The sequence below is a fragment of the Serinus canaria genome, chromosome 10 (genome assembly GCF_022539315.1).
Source record: "Serinus canaria isolate serCan28SL12 chromosome 10, serCan2020, whole genome shotgun sequence".
NCBI lineage: Eukaryota > Metazoa > Chordata > Aves > Passeriformes > Fringillidae > Serinus > Serinus canaria.
The window spans coordinates 10,311,551-10,331,570 of NC_066324.1; the positions used below are offsets into that span (position 1 = coordinate 10,311,551).

Sequence of the window (20,020 nt, forward strand, 5' to 3'; positions counted from 1 at the left end):
GTTAAGTGCCCAACTACACCAGATACAGTAATTAAACCTGCCAAAACCAGAGACTCCCTGAGACTGTGTCAGCACAGCAGATGGCAAACTGTTCCTGAACATGCCTTCAGAAAAGCCGAGGGGAAGCAAGGAGAGAAATGCATTTTAATTTTCATTTTCCAACAACTTTCATTGACAAAATTTGGAATTTTGGTAGGAAAAAGAAAAAAAAGCAGAAGGTAAATCAGTTTCATTGCTGTGAGCTGAAGTAAATTGATTTATAAATAGTTTACATTAGCAGACTTCCCAGCTAATGAAATACCAAGCTAAAAAATTTTACTCCTGCTACAGAATCTATAAATTACTTCCTCCGAGTTCGCAGACCAATTGCATTTTGATGCATTCCATAAAATATTTCAAAGCATATACTGAAGTTATGACCTAGAACCAACAAACCAGTGAGTTTTCAAAGGAGATGAAAATAATTCTTTACTCCCTAAAACTTAATTCCATGATGAAAGAAAATGATACAGAAAGAGTGTGTGGTTGTAACTACAAGAAATATAGCTACAGCTTTTCAGCCAACATTTTCACTCTTAATATTCACTTTCTTCAAATGAGATTAAAACAAAATAAAAGCCAAACAAAAAAATCATGGCAAACTACATAGGAATGTCTGCAAGCCTGTCATACAGTCCCTGCTTCTTTCTGATAGGGTTCCTCGCTTAAAATCCACTTTTAATTATGTTGAATGACCCATATAAACCAACTTCAAATCTCTTGCACTTTCAAACATCCAACCTCCTTTCCCTTCCTTATCCAGTGATACAATTTACAGTTTGCATGCTCCTCACCTCTCGCAGCACCAGAGATTTTGCTGCAGTCTGTGATCATTCTGACCCTACCCGATGCAGATTGCAAGCCTACACACTCTCTTAAATAGGACCAGCAGGAAGGCAGAGTCAGCATTCCTACTCACCACACACACACAACGATGCCAAGTCTTTTTAAGTCGCTCAAAACATCTCTGTGGGTATGAGGGCTGGTGCCTGTCCCTGGTCCTTTCTGCAGGGACAGATGGGACACACTGTGCTGGCTGCTGAAACCCCTGCGCTTCCTGGCTCGCCAGACCCACATGAAAGTTCTCATTTGGCTCATAGCTCACATTTCTGGCAAGTGCTGGGCTTACCTTGCACGTGCCACAGAGGGTGTAGGAACAATCCTATAAACTCTGGATTAGTTTTTGCAAGAAATGAGGCTTGGGGCATGGTTTCAGCAGCAAAGCAACTCAGTCTGGATGCAGCTGCTCTCCTCCTCAAGCAACCTCCAGTGCCTTCCCCATTCACACAGGGAATAGACAAGAAAGGAGGCAGTGGAGGCCACGTCTGGAAATAGAGCAGTGGGAGAGGGCTCCTGTGACCAGCCAAATAATTCATCCTGCCCTCAATTTGCTTCTGCTTTGTTCCCCGATGAGAAACCTCAGCTCTGGCAGCCGCTGTTCCTAGACAGCTTTAGAGGCTGCAAACCCCTCACCTCATGCTAAGGATGTACTCCAGCCATATTTGAGCTGCAGATTTAAGGAAAGTCCTCCCTTTCTAGTTCATGAAGTGCATGAACATCTGATTAATTCAGTATGTGCTGAAGCACATTACAACTACAAAAGCACACTGCAAGGGTGGATGCTGTTTGTCCTGCTCTACCACTTTCTTAGCTGTTCAATTTACAGATCTGACTTATTTTTCATGTTGTACAAAGAAAGACACTTCTCTATCTTCACAGCAAAGATTCTGGTGCCTCCTGACTTAAGTAGGCTATTATTAACTCACCAGAGCCATGGAAACTCGTTATCACAAAGGAATTTTTGACATAGCTGGCCTCAGACAACTCTTTAAACATCTGTTAAAAAAAAAAAAAGGAAGCCTATGCCCACACTAATTATGGCAGATCAATAATATTTCTCTGAATAGCATGAGTGAGAAGGAAGAGCAACAGAACCTACTGGTGGGCACATGACATAGGAGGCAGAACCAGACCACTGCTAAGGATGATGAAATTTCACAGAACCTAGGTTTAGACACAGTATCTGGGAAAACAACTTTATTGTTATAATCAAAACTACTGAAACAAGGAAAGAGCCCCATCTGCAAACACATAACCAAAGACCCAGCTGAAACAGATCTGCAAGCTTGGATTCTCCCTGCCTGTACACACCAGTGTGCCAGTATGTGTTAGGCACAGTAGGGGCAGCAAACGTTTTGGTCAGCTCTAGAGTGATCAGACTTCTTGAACGATTAGAACAGACTGGAGAAAGCAGGATGAGCTGGCAGCAAAGCAAGACAAAACAAGAATTTGCTATAGTTCACCTACTGCCGAATTACAAAGACTCCAGCATTTTTAAACGCAGATCGTAACAAAGAGCTACTGGATTCAGTTACACTTCCACTGCCTGTCAAGACAAAGCAGCAGCTCTCCTCTCACAGCCAGCTCAGCCTGCAGCTGCTCAGTGCTGACTGCAGCCCCACCTCGGGGCACAAGAACCCTGACAGCATTCAAGAGACATCCATGTACCTAAACACTTATCAGAAGATAAAGTTCCCCACTGAAACTATTCAAGTAGTTTCTGTTTTCCACGCTAGAAAAGTGCAAAGAAGAAACTTAACTGGGTTTGTTAAAGAAATGAGAAAACAGCTAATTACTGTTTGAAATAATATACAATGTGTATTTAGGCACTTCTAAAAATTTCCACCCTGTTTGTGATGGTTGTCTGAGTTTTTGATGATTTCAGAGGCTCCTCTATGTTAAATACCACAAGTCTAAATAATTACTCAGAAACTAAATATATTATTTTTAGAAATAAAGTCCCCTCTTTTTTTTTTTTTTTTTTTTTTGCTTGGTTTGTTGGATTTGTTTGATTTTGTGTTGGGTTGGCTTTTTCCCCAGGGTAGGGGAAACAACTAATTAAATAATATTGATGGACCACAACACGACTTCACATGGAAAATGTTTTCTATTTATGGCAATTTCAGCATACTAAATGCCAGGAAAACTCACCAATGCTGTGTGGTATGTGGCACAAAGGCCAGTCTAAGCTGTACTGGACTAATACCTGGGACAGGCTCCTCCCTGGCCTGCTGGGAGAAGAGTGAAGACAATCATCCTAGAGAAACAAAAGACACCAGCAGGGAGGTGGAGGTCCTTGCAAAGCCAAGAAACACAGAAGAAAGACTGGCTTTCACAGATGCAATTCTTCAAATTATAAAGTGAGGGTGCAGTCAAAGACAAGCTGAGGAAGTTCCTACTCTGCCCTCCGACCCATTCTCCTGCTACTTCTCCCCCACCTGCAGTTGTGCACTCGCCCTCTGGGAAATTGATTGAGCTCCCTAAACCAGCAAATTACACTCAGAAGGAAAAAAAAAAAAAAAGTAGGTAGCTTTAATGTCATAATTAACAAGATTCAAAAGTAAACTGGTCAGAAAACTAAAGCACAAAAAAGAATCACATAGCCATGATCAGGGTGGGAAGAAGGGAAGTAGGACATCCCCTTTGGTAGCAGAAAGATACTGGGTTGGCAGAGGAGCTGAGCTGATCTAAGCATATTGCCAAAGTACATCAAAATAATCCCCAAAAGCACACAGGCTCTAGGCACACAGGGAAAGACTACAGATCTGTCACACAAGAAGATTTATTTTTTCTATGCACACACATGCTGATATTCAGGAAGGAAAGGAAGTTAGGACTGTATTTCTTTATTTCTCAGAGAGGTGCCAATGAAGCAAGAACATATTGCCTAAGGTCACATTTTAGAGTGGTAGATACCCTGTGTTTAAGAACACCATTCTCATCTGGCACTGAAGATTTGTTCTAATGCGTGGTATAATTAACATTCAACTCCTAATACATTAATTACTAAAGATTTTTTTGTCCTACATGCAAGATCTTTCTATTTGTCAGAAAACCCCCAAAAACCCAGTAATGACGCCCAAGAGGATAGTCAAAATGACTAACCTCATCTCAGTTGTGCTAATTTTTCTACATCCTCTTTGCAGAGAGAAAAGAGCTGAGAGAAACCCCCTTGGTCTCCACTGAGCAAGCCTGGGGACTCACTGCCTAATTAGCTCTTGTGAATAATCCTCCCCCTCTGCAAAATCTACCTGGATTCTGCAGATTGCCCATGACCAGAATTCCTCCTCCTATAACCTGAGAACAGGATTTCTCTGAAGACAGAAAAGCTTTGATCTTGCACATTTTCTCCACCAGGAAGAAAACACAGCCTGAAGTTGAGTGCACTGTGCTGTCCAGCAGAGTGCTGTGATTTTACCAGTACCAAATATTTCTCTGGAGGGCCAGGAAACACCAGGCAAAGCAGAGGATACATCCACACAATGACCCGTTTGTTAGCAGCCCTCAGCACCACAGAGCGTTCACCTGTAACCCAAGCTGGCAGCCCAAACCAGGACAAGGGTGATGAGAGGTTTCTGCCCTCTTTCCCTACATAAGCAACATAAAAGGCCACTTTGTTTCACTAAAGCATTTGAAACAATTACAGAGAATTTAATGGCAAAGAGTCACGGAGTTGCACACGGAGCAGTAAAATTTATACTGAAAACTGCATGCACACAGACCGTGGCTTTTCTACAGCTGAAAATTAAACAATCATTTTTCTCCATAAGACTTTTATAAAAGAAACCAAGACTAAGACAGACCAATTGCTTAATGAGGCATGGGCATAAATCCTCATCAAGAGCATTTCTGAAGGTGCACAAATTAGAAGGGCGAAGGTTATTTAAGTGGCTATTTCTGTTTTTCAGTGCCTCTGGCTGCAAAGCCAGTTGATGCCAGTTTAAGAGGTAAAAGTCCATCCCCACCTCCACATCTGTGTTTAGTGGCCCTGGCTGAGGCCAGGTGAGGGCTCATAGGGCTGTCCCCAGGGCAGCAAAGCCAGGAACACCTTCAGCAGTACTGGGGTCAGCAAAGAGGAGCCTGTGAAATCAGGGGGACTGAGCCTCTTCCAACCAGCTCTGCAGCCAGAGCCACTGCCACACCAGACACTGCCACGTTCCTAGACAGCTCTCTGGGTATTTGTCAGCTAAGGTGTCATTTACTGTTCTTTCCCTACTGCAAGGTTACTTCTGCAAGCAGGAGTTCCTTCAAGATTAATATCTCAAACTCTTATCCAGAAGATCACCTTCAGCCATAAACTCTTCTAATCTTCTTCATATACTACAGCCGAAGTTTTATTAAACTTTCTGTTTAACAGGATTCTGCAAACTACAGAAAATAATGCAGCCAGGGAACACAGGAGAAACTGGTAAGAGTTTGACATTTAAAACATCATTAACTGCACCTACTTGTGTAGATTAACTGATTTTTATAATTGAAGAGAAAGTTGATTAACAGTTCTGTAATTACACGACTGGTATTTTTAGGCTCTAATCATGTGTCACTTAAGCACATGCATAATTTAACCTATCCAGGTGACTGAAGTTATGCCTAAAGACTTGCATGACCTGCAGCAGCACCAGGGACAGGCTTTGAAAGGAAACAGCTTTTTCAGAGTGGCTCTAGCCACAAACTAGAATACTGCATTACACTCACAACATAAAGCCAATCTACATGCAATTTTAACAATTTTGTACAGCAGCATGACTGTCTTTGAACTGGTCCACACGGCTGCTGTGCTGAGCTCTGGCACATCCATTAGTAGAATGCAGCTTTGGTTTCTCCTAACCCAAAGAAACAGGTTCAGCTTCCTGAGAAAGTCAAACAAGAATGGGAACAGCACTAAAAAGCAAATATGCTACATGCTAAGAACACCAAAAAAAATCCAGCAATATTTTGTTACATAAGACAAGTTACCAGTAAATCATTTGCCAACAGAAAAAACCTGGTGGGAGGGATCAAACTCATCCTGGTGCAGCTCAGTTCAGAGACAGACTGGAGCACAGCACAACTGGTAAAAACAAGTCATCTTGAATCTGTTAGCACACATTCAGAAAAGCAGGTCAAGAAAAACATCCTCTGTGAATAAGAATTTAGATACAGGAGTACTCAAGAATAGGCACCAAGTGCTTGCAGGACAATTAAGACAATGCTACAATCTGGTTTATACTTTGAAGAGGCCATGGAACCTGGCTTGTGTTGGTACAGCTCCATCCATGCCTGTGCACGAGGCTGTGAGACCCAGAAAACATCCATGTGCCATGGGTGATGCACAGAGTAACTGAACACTTGCTAATGCAATAGCACAAACCAAATCTCAGGCACCATGGAGCAAGCTTCCAATCCAGCTTCACAGCTCCTGTCAAGCCTGGACACAATCCCATTTGCCTAAGCCTCTGCACATGATCCCAACCTATCTCATACCAGCACCAGCATTTATGCAGTCACATGGAAGCTGGTTCAGGGAAATGACCAACAAAATAATCCACCAAAAAAAAAAAAAAAAAAAAAAAAAAAAAAAAAAAACCCACCAAACGAAAGGAGGTGATGGGAAATTTATTCAATTCAGAGCCCCAGTGACTGAGCACAAGGAAGCACAAAGGGACAGGTGAAAAGGACACAGCCAGGTTTTATAGGAGTTTTGACTGGATTACAACACACCTTTAAGAAGAGCTTTGGCACATATGGCAACAGCTAGCAAAGGGCTTGAACAGCAACCCTTAACCTGAGGTAATTACCCCGCAACACATCTCAAGCACCCCAGGTCAGTCAGAAAATATACTGTCAATAAAATGAGTAAGAGTGGGAAGGACTGGGCTGCTAAATAACACTAGCTCTAGGAGAGCCCAACTCTAGAAATTTTTAAGCAATAAGTGCTTGTGAAATTAAGTTTTCCTAACAAAGCATCTGTAAATTCATTTGCAGAAGGCATAAATGTAGATTTGTTCATTAAACTTAAACTTTTAGAGCCAAGTTTTTCAAGTCTACATCTCACAAAAACTGCAGCATTAGAGAAAAAATTAGCAGACATTTGGGTAAGAACCATCAGCCAGGGATACCTTGCAGAATTCAACCCAGCATAAGTCAGGGGACTAAGACTACAAAGTGAAAATTCTGAGAGGTGACAAGAATCAAGTAGATAAGGTAAAGAAAATGAGTAGAGGTAAGTAGGAACAAAGCAGGGAACAAAAGCTGGTATTCAATTACAAAAACCATTGTGCTACCACTGACTGAGCTGTAACAGAGACTTTCCCAGGCTTTGAGAATTACAGAGCTATGGTGAAAGGCTGAACACCTAGACTAAACTCATTTAGAGTTGTAACTGAGAAAGTATTCTCAAGCAAGAATGATTTAGTGTAACACAGAAAAAAAATATTCTTCATTAATCACCCAAAAGTTGCCAGTAAAAACTCAAACCAAAAAATTAGAATCAGCAAACCAGAACTTAATTGCAATATGCCAATTCTCAAAACTACAAATTCTTTCCTTTTTTTTTTACGTCTGCTCAGTTTAGCCGTAAACAATTAAAGGCAGAATCCAACAGCACTGGGACTCATGACAAAGAAACAAAAAGCTTGACCAGGCTGTTACAGATCTTGAAAAAGAGGTCCAATGCTCTCCAAATCAAAGAGGCCTCAAATTCTTGCCATTAAATAACTATCAGTAAGTGTAGACATTGGTAAGATTCACATGTGCATAATTTTCAAAAACTATAAGCACACAACTACACTCATTGAAACTGTGTACTGGCCTGGTGCATGCTCTTTGCAAAACATACGATTTGCATTTAAACAAAATGAGCACTTGGTGTTAGACTATATATGATGTAAATTAGGGCTCTCCACAGACAGCCTGAAGATGAAGTCCCATTAAAGCTTCACAGAGGGTTTACCATAGCTGATTCTGAAGTTGGATGATCTAAAAACTATCAGTTGTCCAACCACATGCAGCAGAGTACTAACTTGATTACTTAATCAGCCTCTACAACTCTGATTTTGCAGCTGTAGAAAAATCAACAGATATGCTATCAAACAAATCTTACTCCATCCTCTTTGAGCTGAGAGCAAATGAAACAAAGACGGGCTGACATAGATTAACTCAGCAACTGTACATTTGCAATACACAGTGTTCAAACATTTCAGAAAATGTGACAACAAAATGCTTAAGCTAGAATGAGTTTGTACAAATCTTTTTTAAAGAAACAGAAATCCCCATAATTAAGATTCAATCCAAGCCTACCATTTCAGTAGCATTTGAACTTGGGTTTAGTTAAGGGGAAACAACTGCACAGCTTATAAATCAAGCTTTAATGTGCTGTTGGTTTGGTACCATACTTTAAGTTCTCCTTGGTAATTAACCACTCCTATCTTACAGACTAATCCTGCAACATCATTCTACCATATGCTGTCAAACCACCTGCCACAGTTAAATATTCTGCCCTTTCATAAAGCAGTTTTCAGAACTACCAGCACCACTATTAGCAATACAGTTATTTTATTCCCTGTATTCCCCACATGTTCAGGACACTTTTCACCCAATTTTTAAGAAGGAAAAATAAGATGTAAACAGTTTCTCTCCTGTTTTTGTATATTTCATTATCCCATCAGAAGTTCACTGGCCTTTCCTTCTTGGAAAGAACACAGGAGTAAAAATTGTCCTCTGCTCACCTAACAGCAATTAGGTCCCTTCTTCTGTGCAAAAATTATAATAGTTGGGGAAAGAAACAAACTTAGGTTGTTCTGTGGGTCCAGCACACCTGGCAGTTAAAGAAAGTGGCTCACATTCTACACGCTAAGCAAAATACAGGTGCAAAGGCTGAAAAAACTCACCACTCCTCAAGAAAGGTAGTGCTCCTTCCATCAGTGGAACAGCTGTGATGGAGGCTGCTCTTGGAATCCCCACTGCTGCTCAGGGCTGTGGTGCCACCCAGTTAGGGTGCAGCTGTTCAGCTGTTAATGACTGGCTGCTACCAAGACAAATCACCTCCTGCACATCCTCCCTGCCCTCCTGCACAGCAGCAGGGATGCCCAGCTAATCCTGTGCTGAGCCAGGACAGGGAGCTAAGCTGGCCAACACTAAGGGTTTGGGAGTTTATTTTTTCTGTTCTTTTGTTAGATTAGTTTTCTATTACTTAAAACACAAAAACACCTACAATTCAAGCATAAGAAAAGCCAAGCTTCTCATAATAAAAATAACAGAAACCAAAGATTAGATAGACCACTTTCAGTACTGGCTGTATCCCGATATACGACACCATCACCTTTATGTTCTCATTATGTGAGGAAAGCAAAGGGATTAAATTTAAAAAAAAGACAATAACAAGACTGCAGAGACTACAATAGAGGAAAGAGGGCTTCTGGCCAGAGAATACAAAGATAGTGTGCAACAAAAGTTCAAGCTTACCACAGGTCAAGTGGACTATTTTTTGTAGAACCAATGAAGCACAGACTCACTTGTCAGGGGCCACAGCTATTTGTCAGTATCAGAGGTAAAAAGTGACATAGCTTTAATAATTATGCAAGTATCTTATCCAAATACACACAGAGGATGAGATTAATCAGTAATTTATCTAATGAAAAGTCAGCTGCTGAAATTTCAACCACTGAAGGTAAAATGCACCAAGGCAGAATTACTCACAGACACAAGAAACATCACCCCAAAACCAAAACCTCAGTTTTGAAAAACACACACACACTGATTTTCCTATCAGTCTGCCCTTAAAATAGCGAGGAAAAGAAACAGAATTAATGTCGCTTGTTTCGCGAAATAAACAGGGCATGTAAATATCACAGAAAACGTAGATACTGCTGAAACTTGGAATTCCAAAAGAAATAAATATCAGCTTAAAAAAAAAAAAAGACAAAGACATGTTCTTCAGGGTAAATATTACGGCATAAGAAGTATCATTTCATATTGCCTTGGTATCTCAAAGCCTTACAATAAAGAAATGCACTCTCATGCCTTCCAAGACCGCAAAATTCTATCAAGCATCTCTCTTCACACACAATTTTTGACAAGTCCTCTCAGAGATTTATTTGCAACATTTCTAGTGCCAAAGAGCAAACCAGTATAGCCAAACTCTACAGTGCCAGAGCCAGTTATTGAAGTTTAAAACAACATTGTTCTGTTTAGAAAAAGTTCATCTGCCATGACTGTCTACGAGGATTGAATAGTTAACAGAAATGCACCTCGTGAATACGCCATGAAAGAGAAGCATGAAAAATGTGGGTGTTGGTCCAAAGTTTCCAGGAAAGGGAAGCACAGCAAGCGGCAAAGATAACCATGAGAAAAAGAGAGGACTTCAAATGCTGCAGTCTATCACCAGCAGAGCAGAGAAAGCTGGGCTGATGTGGTAAGACAAAATGGTAATGCAGCGAGACTAGTTAGGCAGAGCCTCAAGGGACAAGAAAATAAATGAAAGTTGAAAACACAATGGAGTGACTCTCTCCAAGATAATCCACGTGGGGAGATAGATGATCTGATACAGATAGTGTGAGATAACTGTCAAATGCAAGGTGATGTTTCAAGGTGCCTTTGTGTGACAAGTGAACATTACCCTTCCACTGCTGAGCTCAAGCAAGCAAAAAAGTATCAAAGTACAACATCAGGAAACTAAGGTACAAACAGTCCAAGCTCAGCCTAAATAGCTCCCCATGCACAAAGGTTCCCCCCCTCCTGCCTTGAAATAGCAAAGTCAAGAATGGCCTCCTACCAGAAGGTATGAGGGATGATCTAGCAGACATTTATCTCACCCACACAGACACATTTAAAAAAAAAGACTGAACAGCCGGAATTGCCACATTGAACAACTCACTCCTTAGAATAATTCCTGATTTAATGTTGGACACCGTCCAGCAATTATTCAAAGTTGCTAAACAGTCCTGGAGCAGCAGGGAAATTTTGAGCAAAATGAGCTTGCATAAAATGTCCTATATTCATCTCAACCAAAATACCTGTTTAACAGAGGTTTCAAAACATTTGGTAAACACACGGCAAATATTAAACCCTGCAAACACACTACATTGCCAGAAAGGCTGCCGAGTCTCAAATTTACAGAATTATGATGGGTAAAACCAATCTGTACATTTCTAGGCTATGTTAGCACCAAAAAAACCATCCACCAGAGCTAAACTTAAAAAATTAAATTAAAGAACCCAAATCCTCCACTCCTCAAAACTAAACCCAGCACCAACCCACTTCAGGTGAGAAGAGCAAGTACCACGCAAGTGGCAGATGCCAAGCACTCTTTCAAGTCAGAATGGAAGGTTGCATTTTCAGCTTCTTCCTAGAAGAGTGCTGGATTTGAAGTTTCTAGAACACAGCCCACATTTCCACACATTTCACAGATATACTCAGAAATGGAAGATTCATGGGCACGAATCCTTGTGGTTTTTAAGAAGACACCATGAAATAAAACACCTTTATTTAAAATGAAACAAAGCATCTTACTAGAAGTTCAAGAAGACTGTAGAAAACCATATAATTAGACTTTTCGCTTATATTTTCAAAATTACTTGAAAGCACTTGGTGTGATAAGCCACCCTAAATTCTTTAAATATTAAGGAATAAACTTATAGGGATGAAGAACCGTTTAACAGCCAGAATGTAGAGCTGGATTTGAAATAGTTTTCTTTGCAGACACTCATATATCTCTAAGTATATATATATATGCTCCCTAATGCATAACATGTTGAAACTGCAAAAATCAAATAGGTGTAGAGATCAGAAGGGAAGGACTGCTGCAGCCCAGAGAACTACACCGCGTGAATTCCGGTTTCAGACCAAACCACCACGACGAACGGAGGCAGCAATAACGGGGAGCTCTCGTTTTTAAGTGGTGCGGTGCCTCGGCCGCGATCCCGGCACCGCTCGGGGCGCGGAGGGTGCGCGGGATCGGCGGCTGCTCCGGGCACTGCGCGAGGAGGGCGGCGGCGGCGGGAGCCTCGCCCGGCGGCGCGGGGCATTCCCGGCCGGCAGCTCCGGGAGGGCCGGGCCCACGGGCGGGAGATGAGCGCGGAGCCCGAACGTCCCCTCCGGCCCGGGCGGTGGGCAGCGGCGGCGGGAGGCGGCCCCGGCGGCTCGGTGCGACCGGGACCCGCAGCAGCCGGCTGGGACAGGTCTGATCCGGCGGCCCGGTCCCTGCCCCCTCCCCGCCGGGCGCGCCCGGCCCCGGCACCCCCGCACCCCGCGGCTCTCACCATTCTCCTCAGGGCCGGGCTGGGTCTCGGCGCCGACTCTGGTTCTCCTCCCGCCGGGCAGCTCCTGCTCGTGGTTCGGCGTCGGCGGTGGCGGGGCCTGTCTCCATCTATCGGGGCTGGGCTCGGCGGCAGCGGAGGGCTGGGTGGGGAGCGGCCGGGCGAGGACGACGCTCCGGGGACGAAGGGAGGCGCGGGACGCGGAGGACGGCGCTGGTTCGGCTCCGCACCGGGACTCAGGGCTGGCGGCGGTCTCGGCCCGGCGCCTCTTTCTCATAATTGTGCGACTCGGCCGGCGGAGGAGCCGCGGCGCTGCCGCGTCAGCGCGCACCGCCCCCGGCAGAAGGAGGGGGCTGGCGGGGCGGTGCTGCCCGCCCGCGTCCCCTCGGGGCGGGCTGGCCGGGGCTGTGAGGGGCTCTCTCGGCTCCTCCACTGCACCGGTGAGCCCCGAGCGGGGTCCCGAGATACCCGGAGAAAGCGTCAGCGGCTGCGGGCGGGCAGGTGGCCGTGCTGCCCTGTGCTGCCGGTGAGGTGAAGGCGGAGATGTTAAAAATGGAGCTTCCGAGAGAGAAACCCGCCCGGCTAGGAAGGCGCGGCTCGGAGAGCGGCCCCGCACCTCCGCCAAGGCAGCGGCCCCGCTGGCGTGGGGCTGCGCGGCATCCCCGAGGGCACGGAGCCGGCAGGACGGGGTATTTCGGCCCCTCCATCCCGGCTCTGCCCCCTGAGGGGGAGCCGGCCCTGCTCCCTGTCAGAGCCCCAGGGCAGCGAGCAGCCTTTGCTCAGATCAGTTCACGCTTTTCTTGCCAGCCCTGCTCGCACATGGCAGTGCCGCCATTAGCAGCGCGTCGGAGGCATCTTCTGACAGGCCTGAGTCAAACTGGAGGAAATTCCGTTTTGGAGGGAAAAAGGAGGATGCATTTCTTCCACTTCAGTCAATTCAGTTTCTAGTTTAGATTAGGAAGTGCCCAGGGGAGGAACCTTGTCTTCCTTGTCCCTGTATGCAATCTGCAAACTTGGAGAATCGGTACCACGAATGAAAAGCCTCATACAATAATTTTTTACTATGTATGTCGTTATACAGCTTTTGCAACAACCTCTGTGCTAGAGTAAACAGCATTTGTAAGGGAAGAATGAGAGATTGGGTTTGGCTTGAATTATTTGGGCTCCTTAAATTAAAAAAAATTAAAGAGATCCTAGAAAAATCTCTCATCTCTTTTTAAAATACCATGACCATACAAGAGGAGTAACTATATATAAAATCAATCCAAACATTCACAGTAATTTACAACCTTTGGTTTTTTCATAGTCAGGTTTGATCATTTGTCAGCTGTTGTGAGTTTTTCTCTCTCCCCTTGCTGCAAAATGCCAGCATTAGTGTGGGGCTGAGCTGACTGTGCTCACACCTGAGCCCCGGGCTTGTGCATCACAGGGTAACAGAGTCCACTCCAATGACCAGATGGGCACAATCAGAAATCAAACCAAGCATTAACTTGCAGCAGCCACTTTTGCCTTTTAGGGTTTTTTTCCTAACAGAACTGTAGAAAACAAGAAACAAAACGTTCTTGCATTAACAGCTGTTTAGCAGGGCAAGTCCAGTTGTAAATTCTGGTGTCAGAACACCTTTGCTGCGGACAATAGGTGCAAATTTGGGAAGACCCAGCAATTGAGGCATCCAGCTCTAATTAGGGTGTTGTGGGGAGTTCCTCAGCTGCAGGGGAGCACCTAATGCTTGTTTTAAGTTAACTTCAGAAGAATTCCTGCTATCTTACATAGATATGAAAATTAGGCTCTTAGGACTCTCAATTTCCATAGAAATGGAAAATTAGGCTTTTCCAGAAAAATTTAAACGAGTTCTGCATACAAGATCACACAACAAAGAGGCTCCATTCACTCTCTTACTGTGTAGAAGTCCCAAGCCTGCTGATCTGCCACTACTTGTTCCTGCCCAGATTCCCATGTGCTGGTTCTTGGCTTAGGGAGCAGGAACAGAAGGAGCAGTGGAAGCCCTGTAGATTTTTTTAATGGTTCAAGAATCTTCCAAAGCAGAGAAAATGGGGGATTTTTAAAATTTTTCTGTTGACACCATAAAGCGTTTCTGAGAAATAACCTCATTCCTTCTTTCTCTCTCCCTCTTCTTCCCTTTCTAATTAATTGATTTAAAGCTCACATCCCACATTAGATTAATGAGTCAGTTCTTCTATTACTAAATTCACCTCATCTCACAGCAATACTTGAGCTGTACTGACTTGATTCTCATTATTATCATGTTGGGCTCTAAGTTTCATCTATGTAAATGCAAGAGCTAGAAGAAGCAAGGAAATTAGGAAAAAGTAGCTGAAGGCCAACCTAGGCATGAGTCTTCTCTGGTACAAGCTATTAGATTAGGACAATGTGTGTAAGGTGTGGAATTTCCATGCCTTGTTTTCCTGTTCATCCTGCAAAACTGTAGAGATCAACATCAAACTGTTTCAGAGTTCAGCTGTGATAAGCTTAGTTGGAAAGAGCACATTGTTTCAGGAACAGCTTGGGATGAAAATGAAAGGAAAATGAGTCATCAACATCCTACATCCTCTCTGCCTCGTGCTGTCTGGGGGAGCATGAGCCTTCAGTGCTGTGGAGGCAAGGATACGGCACCAGAGTGACACACATCCCTGTGACCTGGCAGCGAGACACACGGCCCAAGGAAGTCACCTTTTATCCTCTTACTACCTAGATCAGCCCGTGCAGAACATGGGGTGATTTGACCCTAAACTAGCAGTTAGTCATCCAAAAAGTGAATTCTTGTACATTCAGATGTTAAATCTTGTAAATTACTGCAGGTAGGATAAATATTTGCTACTTGTCATGCTAAGTGTTACCTTTCATTCACACCAAAAGTCAACTCAAAATTCCTTCATCTCCTTCCAAATCAACACCTGTCAGCTGTGAATGACAAGGAAATAATGAAGCATTATTTTATACCTTATGGCACTTAAGGACCATTAACCTGAAGCAAGCTTCTGCTCTATCAGATTGAATATAACTGGTTTTTGAAAAAACTCTTTTTGTTATGTGGTTCCCATATCTCATTTTTACATCTCAAATCAAGCTATCAGTCTGTCCTTGGCACATTTATTATGTAATCATCACTAGACCTAGTAAAGTTTGTGATGTCAACCCCAATCGGTTTTACATCCCATTAAACCAACTGTAACTCGATTTCAATGTAAGAGCTAAAGGATAAGAAACCTTTCTTAGGAAGCTCTTATCTCAATATTGCAATGCCCAGTAGGCAGGATGCTGTTCTTCAATTGCTCACCCTCACATGAATGAAATTCTGACTCATGCTTAGGAAAAAAAAAATAAAACCACAGCATTCCAATTGATGAGAAACTAAATGAGTTACTGTTAAATGAAAGTGACCTGGTTTTGGTTTTGTTTGTTTGACACTATAAAAAGTTTTACCAGATGTGTGCTGTTATTCTGCAGTGGTTCAAAATAAGTGCTAGAGTTCAAGCAGTTAAATAAGTTGCAAATGCTAACTGATAAGGAGATCTAGTTAATGTCCCACTCAAAGCCAAACAGATTCTCTGTAGAAAACATTTTTTGTCCCACAGTGAAGTAATCTGTGGCAGAAAGAGTTATTTTTTATTCACTTTTCATATTTTTGAAAGAGGGGTGAAGTCTCCCAAATGCCTTATTTTTTCTTTGGCCACAGGTTTGTCCTTTTCTGATTTACCCAGGTAAATTATTTCTCCAGCTACAGCTGTAGTGGTAACTCAACAGTTTACATTCAGACTGCTACTCCTAAAAACTGAAGATAACTTTTTTTTTTCCCACATGAAAGTTGAAAATTTGTCAGGTAAGGCAAAAAACATACAACGATTCAGATTAATAGGATCTGTAAGTCCCCTCCACTATTTGTGGAAGATTTTCTAGTGCTGATGTTGCTGATTTTTTGTGACAACATTTGTCCAGTACCTTTCATATAACATACCAAATAACATTACAATCACATAACTTGGCAACAATTCAAAATATAATGTTTCAGAATAGGATGAAGTAAAAGGAGTAGGCTTCTTGCCATTGAAACTAGGGAAAATAAAACTTAGAAAATTTGTAACTTCACAGTTTTTAAATGGTTTAGTAATTTTGGTTACTTTGTTGGTTTGTGGTACACCTCAGTGTCACACATCTTCTGAAGAGGTCCCAAAGTTTGAATAATCTTTTTGCATTATATTAAGGTTCCTTAAAGGCAAAAAGTAGTTAGGTTAAGCAATGTATTAGCTTTAACAGCTGAAATGTATTCCCTCAAAAGAAACAAACATACAGAAATAGGTCATAAAATCCGAGGTAAATTCAAGATACACCGGGAGAATAATGTACAAAAAGTTAATTTTATATATTTAAGAGTCATTAAACAAATTACCCCCTGTAACTGATTTAGACTCCAATCTCACAGACAATGGATGTCTTTAAATTCAAGCAACAAAACTGCTCAGATGTTGAAATCGATGAAATAGCACTGGCACCTCTGTACCACACAGCCCCAGAGAAGGGGACATGGCTTTGGAGATAAGAGAGCTGATCTGCTGTCACCTGGAGGCCACCAGTACAGTTCAGCACCTCTAGCAACTGCATTGAAGTGTTAACTAAGGGCCAGAGCATAAGGCAAAGTCAGCCACTGACGTGGGAACACCGATGCAGGGAATGGCATATGAGGCCTCCCAGTTGTTCAGTGCTTTGCTGGGAATGGCAGATCCCCACTAACCTAGGGAAGGACTGGAGGGTGGCTTTCTGATGGCAGCACAAAGGGCTCAATGACCAAACACACCAAGCTCAGAGTGCAAAACCAGTAACTCCAGTTCGACTTTGTGCTAGGACTCCTTACAGCCAAATAAGGCAACAGAGAGTGTGGGGTTTCAGTTTAAAAATCTGCACTAAAGACATACCATAGTAATAGCAAGGGATATCAAGTTAATGAGGTTATTGAGCACAGGCAATTCAGAATGTTCTTTTACATGCTCCATGAGTGCACAAAAAGAGATGCATTACCCAACCCATCATCTAAAGTAGAATGTAAGCATATCCTGCATTTGGGAATATGATATGTTACTTCCTGCTCAGAAAACAGTGAGAGCTTAACCAACACAGGCCACAGCCTTGCACTAAACTGCCAAGGGTGTGCCTCCACACATCTCTATTTAGATGTGTCAAATCAGTAGCTGCCAGGAACTGTATGGGTGCATTTACAACATAATGGTGACCCTTTGCAAGATTTTATCAGTGTCTGCCTTTAAAAATATAACTAAAATGACTTTATCTCAGTTTCATTCCTTCTGAACCTTCTCCTCCCTTTAGCTTTTTAGAAAAGCTTCCCTGTGAAAATTGTTTCTGCTGCAATCTTTGAGCCCACAAATTCTCATGCTTTCATTTGTTGGCAGCTGAGCAGATGGTCAGGCAGTGAGGTGGCCTTTGCACAGAGAGGATCCAGGTACAAGACAGAGAGGTGCTTGAACCAGCTGGGAAAGCAACAGCAGCTGAAGGTACCTGAATTTTACCCATGCAAAAAGAGAAAGCTCACACAGCTCTGCTTCTTGATGTTTTGTTTTTTTTTTTTTTTTTTTTTTTAATCCAGGGATAGGTAACACATGATCAAAATGTAAAATTTTAGGTGACTTTATATGGGACAGGTCTTAATTGTACAATTTGAAATTCTTATGTGATTGTGACCATGACAAAAATGTCACTTTTCCTGCAGAAGCTTGCTCCTCCATTTCTTAGAGAAGGAGGTACCAGTGGACATGCATTTGCTCTTGGTTCCATTGTTACTATAATGTAAATTTACTTAAATTTGGTTTTTAAATCAGCTACCACAGAAATACTTGTCTACTAGATAAATATCTGTTTGCTACTTTTCTGTAGTCAGTTGCTTTAAATCCATGAGGATGGATCAATTCTCCAGCATAAGGTTTCCACTACCTTTTGAAGGAAATATTTAATTAAAAGGAGACCATTTTTCTTGTAGCTTTGACAGGGACACATAACAACAAAGGTGGAAATGAAATTAACAGAACTACTGTTGAACTTTTAAATGTACCAATCCTGTTCAATTTCCTTGTATTCCAAAGTGTGTACAATGCCCAAGTTCACAAATCCTGACAGCCTTTTCACAAAATATGGGGAGAACCAGCGTGAGCACATTTCAGCCTCTGATGAAACTGCAAAAACCCTTTATTTTGTTTCCAAATCTAAGCCTGGCAGTTACACCACCATTAATGGAATCCCAGAAAGTCAGTGGGACCATCACACAGACAAGGACATGCAAAAGATCATCTTGTTTTAAGTTCCTGTTACTGGTGGCTTGAGCTGGTGGGCATGATGTCATGTTTGTTTTCACAGAGTCCAAAAGATTAAACCTCCTCATTAAAGGTCTCCATACTGGAACAGAGGAACATATTGGTCCATGATAGTGTGCAAAGTCACTTCAAATCATGCTGGTACTGCTCCAAATTGAAAAGAGGAAAGAAAGGAGGTCCTATGTTCATGGGCAAGGAGAGAGAACAGAATCCATACAGCAGAATACCCATGAGCACACCCCTAAAAAAAGCTGAAAGCCCTTTGATCTAAGCACCTTCTTGGTTAAAAGGTCTTTCAGCTGCAAGCAAAAACCTCAGCTATTTGATGTCCTCAGTATTCAGAGAAACAGGATCTTGCACATTCTTTATCAGTAAGAGGAATTCCAGAGATACCTGAGCTTCCACCATCAACCTCTCTCAAGAACACAAAACCTTGAACTGTAATTGCTCACCAGTGACAAAAAGGATAACAGTCTGAGTCGCCCTTCTTTCCTCAGAAAGTGTAGAGATAAAGCATTCACCCAGAAAATGTGCTGTATGGGCAACTTGAAAACAAAACAGTGCTTTAGCTTCTGAAAGCATTAGAAATCCAAAGAAAAGTTTTAAATATATTTCAATCTGACAGTTAAGGATAAATTATTCCAAATAAAAAAAAAAAACAACCTCAAACTCATGTTGGGGTCATAAAATTTGAGTTTTTCTGCAAATTAAAAAAAACTGCAGATGATTGGAGCTGGAAAACAAGCAAAAAAACCCCACTTTCACAACCAGACCAGTAGAGGTGGAATGCTCCGCTGTAGGTTGCCTAGTTCCAGCCCTCCTGCTCAAGGCAGACTGCCAGGCCTGTGGCAGTCTGCCTTGAGCACTATTTTGTCTGTCTCCAAGGATGGAGACTCTACCACCTCTGTGTGCAACCTGTGCCAGTGCTTGACCAAACTCACAGGGGAAAGTTTATTTTTGTGTCTAAATGGAATTGTATTGTAAAGATTGGACTGATCTAAACTGTCAAGTTTAGAAGAAACTGCCTCTTCTACTTGCAATTTTGAGATTTACAATTTAGCCAGTGTGTCAAATGGAGCAGCTTTAATAATGGACTGCATGGGGAACAGACAGTGAAAAACAAGTTTGCTGATTGCAGCTATGTCTGTTCTTCTTAACTTCTACTTTTTAAAATAAGTAAATTCAAAGAGCATTTTGGAGGGTTCTCTCTCCATTAAGCACTCCATTACTTTGACTCAAAGCTACTGGAACCTCCAGTGTACAAGCAAAAGAGACTTAAAATACCTAAGAACATGTTCCATCCACAGCACTGTATCCCAGGGCTGTAGGGATGGCTCAAGGATCACATACCAAGTGCACTCAGGTTCAGTGATTTTTTCTTTTTCCTTGCCAACCCTTCCAACCCAGCCTGGGTTTCAAAGTTTGAGGCTTGGCTGTTTCCTGCCCTCATGGTTAAACACCTTCAGCTGAACCATGCTTCTGCAGCACCATTTCCTGGCTGACTGCAGGGAGCTTGTTTCCACCAAGAACTTTGCAGCTGTGAAGTTTCCAGTTCACTGTTTCTCAGGT

General features: G+C 42.5%; 1 protein-coding gene across 1 annotated transcript in view; it reads right to left on the reverse strand.

Moving 5' to 3' along the window:
• The window catches only part of TRPM7 (transient receptor potential cation channel subfamily M member 7), a 52,623-nt gene extending 40,371 nt beyond the window's left edge, over nt 1–12,252 (reverse strand). The window contains exon 1 of the mRNA XM_018913884.3: nt 12,117–12,252. Within this exon, the coding sequence (XP_018769429.2) occupies nt 12,117–12,119 (3 nt within the window). The 5' untranslated portion in view covers nt 12,120–12,252. The remainder of the gene's footprint in view (nt 1–12,116) is intronic.
• Between the last annotated feature and the right edge of the window lie 7,768 nt (nt 12,253–20,020).